Source organism: Glycine max, chromosome 2 (genome assembly GCF_000004515.6).
Source record: "Glycine max cultivar Williams 82 chromosome 2, Glycine_max_v4.0, whole genome shotgun sequence".
Taxonomy (NCBI): Eukaryota; Viridiplantae; Streptophyta; class Magnoliopsida; order Fabales; family Fabaceae; genus Glycine; species Glycine max.
In genome coordinates this window covers 34,201,947-34,206,463 of record NC_016089.4, presented here as the reverse complement: position 1 = coordinate 34,206,463, position 4,517 = coordinate 34,201,947, and the positions used below count along the sequence as shown (strand labels likewise).

Below are 4,517 nucleotides of genomic sequence, written 5' to 3'. Positions count from 1 at the left end.
CTTCTTCCATAGCTGCTCTCCAATGTGAACTTTGTGAGGCTTCATCACGACTCATTGGTTTTGATTCTGCAAGTAGAGGTGCACAAAATCCCCTTCTGCAGTGATTGTTGTATCAAGATACAATTCATACTCTCTAAGTGTTTGTGGTACCTGTCTCTCTCTTTGTGTCCTTCTAATTTGCTCTCCACATGATGGTACATCCTCTTCACTTTGTTTGTTTTCAAGGTTCACAATCACCTTTCTTTCACCATTGTCAACAACATTTATTTCCCAATTCCAGCCCTTTGTTTCATCTATCAAGACATCTCTGCTAATCACAACCTTCCTCTTTCTAAGATCATACAGCTTGTAGACACCATTTGGATGATATCCAATGAGTATCATTGGTTCAGCCTTATCATCAAGTTTCTTTCTGTTCTGCTCAGGCACATGCTTAAAACACAGTGAACCAAATATTCTTAAATGACTCACACCAGGTTTCTTTTCTGACCATGCTTCTTCAGGTGTGTATCCCTACAATCTCTTAGTGGGACACCTGTTCAGAATATACACAGCAGTAGAAGTTGCCTCTCCCCAGAAGTAATGAGGCATTTCCTTCCCTTTCGTCATGCTCCTGACCATGTTCAAAATGGTTTTGTTTCTTCTCTCAGCAACACCATTATGCTGAGGTGTATAGGGAGATGTCACTTCATGAATTATCCCCTCTTCATCACAAAATACTTGAAATTCATGTGAGTTATACTCAGCACCTCCATCTGTTCTAAGCACTTTGATTACCCTATCACTTTGCTTTTCACTCAACAGCTTAGACTTCTTAAAAATGTTAAACACTTCATTTTTCTGCTTAATGAGATAGATCCATATTTTTCTAGTAAATTCATCAATGAATGACACAAAGTAACTGTTACCTCCTAGGGATTTCACTTCAAAAGGACCACACACATCAGAATAGATCACTTCAAGCTTTCTTTTGGATCTGATTGGAATTTATGACTTGAAAGAATTCCTTAGTTTCTTTGACACACAACACTCAACACACAATTGTTTTGGTATCTCAATTTGGGGAAGACCATGAACCATTTTCTTGCTTTTTAATTCACTTAAACTCCTGAAATTTAGATGACCAAACCTGTGATGCCACATCCAGCTTTCATCACTTATAGAAGCAACCAAGCATCAAAATTCTGCAATCTGAATTCCAATCTTGAATGTTCTATTTCTTGACAAAGGGGACTTTAGAATCAACCTCCTATTGCTATCAAATATCTTCATTTGACTGTACTTCATCTGCATTGAGTAGCCCTTTTCTAGCAACTGTCCCAAACTCAACAAATTATTCTTCATATTGGGAACATATAGAACATCATTGATAAATGAGTGTTGTCCATCCTTCCTCTGAATCATCACCTTTCTAATGCCTTCTGCAATTACAGAGCTATTATCTGCAAACTTGATCTTGCTCTTCACCTTATCATCAATGTTTACAAACCACTCTCTATGTCCAATCATGTGATTGGAACAGCCTGTGTCAAGATACCACAGATTAACATTGTCTTCTTCTGAGTTTGTTGTTGCCATTAGTAACACTTTATCAGAGTCAGAATCCTCATCTCGTGTCAATTGAGCCTCATCTGCATTTCTTGGAACCCTTTTATTTCTGCATTCATCTGCAAAATGTTCCCATTTTCTGACAGTTATAACACTGAATTCATTTCTTGTTGAATTTCTTTTTGCCCACTTTGTGATTCCCTCCACTTTTCTTGTCAGTTTCTTCATTTTGGTTATGATTTCCAGAACTGCTGGAGCCCTTACCTGACCCCTTCCACTTATTGTTCTTCCACTTTCATTTTCCCTTCTTATTCTTGCCACCATCATAGTTGTTCCCTTCGGTTGTTTGGGCTTGCATAGCTTGCTCAGCTGATCTTTGTGAATTTCTTTCATTAAGCCTCATCTCTTGAGCTTCAAGTATTCCTTGCAGTTCTTCAATCTTCATTTCTTCAAGATTCTGGTCTTGCTCAATTGCCACCACTATATGATCGAATCTTGGTGTCAAGGTTCTTAATACCTTGTCAATGATCCACAAGTCTGATTGCTTGTCACCATAAGCATTCATTTGATTTGTAATTGCCAAGATTCGAGAAAAGAACTCACCAATGCTTTCTTGATCACTCATTTGTAGAAGTTCATACCTTCTCTAGAGTTTGCTATCCCCTACATAGGATTTCTCTAGAGTATCCCATGCCTTCTTTGCAGTATCAGCAGATCTAATTTTTTGAAAATTATCTGCATCTACACACTGATGAATAATGAACAATGCCTTTGCATCTCTTTTCATCAAATCACGATGAGCCACTTTCTGTGCATCAGTTGGGTTCCTGTCAAGTTCTTGAACCCCTTCTTGCACCACTTCTGTCACATCTTAAAATCGAAAGATTACCTTCATCTGAGCACACCAATCATCATAGTTCTTGCCTATGAGAACAGGCATAGATGTTGGAAAATTTCCATTCGAGGAAGTCATCTCAATTTCGGTATCCAAGGATCTTGAACCTCAACTCTAAATACCAGTTTGTTAGAACAAATAAAGTTCTTCACACACACTCACACTATGCACTCACTCACTCTATGTTAGAGAATAAGAGAAGATGAAATAATTGATTGAGAAAATAGAGGGAACTTGGAATTCTGAATTAAAACTTCTGCACTCTTATGTTTCTCATTCATGATCACTACTATTTTATACACACTGCATATGTAGCTATAACAACCTTCATAGCTGTCAAACTAACTAACTCCTAACTAACTAACTGAATTATAACATACATCAACAATTATTGTATTCTCTTGCAGTTTTACTCGGTGTTGGTTTTCTTCAGGTCGAGCTTGCCAACATGTCTCAGCTTTCTTCTTAGCATTTGCTCTCTTCATCGCATTCATTATTGCTTATGATTTGGAATAGTGCCTATTAAAGATAAATCACAACTCACGATATCCAATTCCAAGAGCAGAGATTTGTTCCTTTCTTTATCAATCTATATTGGCTCTTTCTTTTTTAGATTTATATATATATATATATATATATATATATATATATATATATATATATATATATATATATATATATATTGCATGTTTAGATCTTTCAACTATCATGGCTTTATAATGATTCGAATGTTACCAAAAGATAATATATTATAATTTCAGCCGCAATTTGTAGCTCTTAAACAAAACTTTGACAAAATGAATTTCATCGAATAATAAGCTTTACAAGGCTGCAACTTCAAAAGGCCAGGAATATTTAGAAAGGGAAAGAAAATATGAGGGGGAGAGTGACAGGTAGGCGCATATAAAGAAGAAAAGAACACAAAAATGGAGTAGTTGGTGGTGAAGAATGATAGACGGAGCTTTCCTCATTCCGAGCAGGGTTGTGCAAGATGCAAGGCAAATTAGGCATCAGCCTAAGGCCCAAAAAAAAAATTAGGTCCCTAAATTTTTTTTTATTACTAACTATTAACAAATTTTAACTGATCAAAATAAAATAATTTAGAATTTCTCTCTTCCCTAAAAATTAGTCAATCAATATCATCTTTTTAAAAATTAACCAATATCACAATTAATGTCATTTAAAGTATTTTATTTATCCCAAAAAAGTAAATCCCTATTAACTTTCCTTTAATATCACAATTAATCAAAATAAAATAATTTAGAATCTCTCTCTTTTCTAAAATTTAGTCAATCAATATCATCTTTTTAAAAATTAATCAATATCACAATTAATGTCATTTAAAGTATTTTATTTACCCTAAAAAAGTAAATCCCTATTTTATTTATAAGACCCCTTTTTATATTATCCCAAAAAAGAAAAATCTAACAATGTCAGGTGCTAGAGGCACTCTGTATTTGTGATCTTAGTTCGTTCTGTTATGTTATTTTATTTTCTGATTGATAAAAAAAAGTCAGTTGACGTACGATTCTAACCTTGCATGAAAATTATTGTTTAAATACATAAAAATTACACATGTAGTCATCGTGTGTGTGTGTGTGTGTGTGTGTGTGTGTGTGTGTGTGTGTGTGTGTGTGTGTGTGTGGGTGTGTGTGTGTGTGTGTGTGTGTGTGTGTGTGTCTGTGTCTCTGTGTGTGTCTAACCGTGTGTGTGCCGTATCGCCGTGTGTAAATGTGCGTGGGTGCATGTCGGTACTGGGCGTGGACCCTATATGTCGGATCTAAGAAGGGGACAAATTCCCCGGACCCCCGCATTCGTAGATAGCATCTGTGTCTTATGATTCCATCAGAGATTCATCCATCCCACCCATGAGATATCGGAGTTTTGATGTTGCACCAGCTTTTGTCTCACTTAAGAAACGTGGAAACAAATCAAACACGTCAAGAGGTTCTACCAAGTCATGGTCAAAAGCCTATATACCACCAGCATCAAGGATTAGGGCGGGTGATGGAGACCCCTCCGAATGCATGCCTTCCGCAAGACTTACCGAAAGATCTTAGAGTTGACCATAGCA

At 36.2% G+C, this 4,517-nt stretch overlaps 1 protein-coding gene across 1 annotated transcript; it reads right to left on the bottom strand.

Annotated features, from left to right (window-relative positions):
* Positions 1–1,176: 1,176 nt before the first annotated feature.
* LOC102670523 (uncharacterized) lies at positions 1,177–1,776 on the bottom strand. The gene has a single exon (XM_006575943.1). It carries the CDS (start codon positions 1,774–1,776, stop codon positions 1,177–1,179), a length of 600 nt encoding a protein of 199 aa, XP_006576006.1.
* Positions 1,777–4,517: the final 2,741 nt, after the last annotated feature.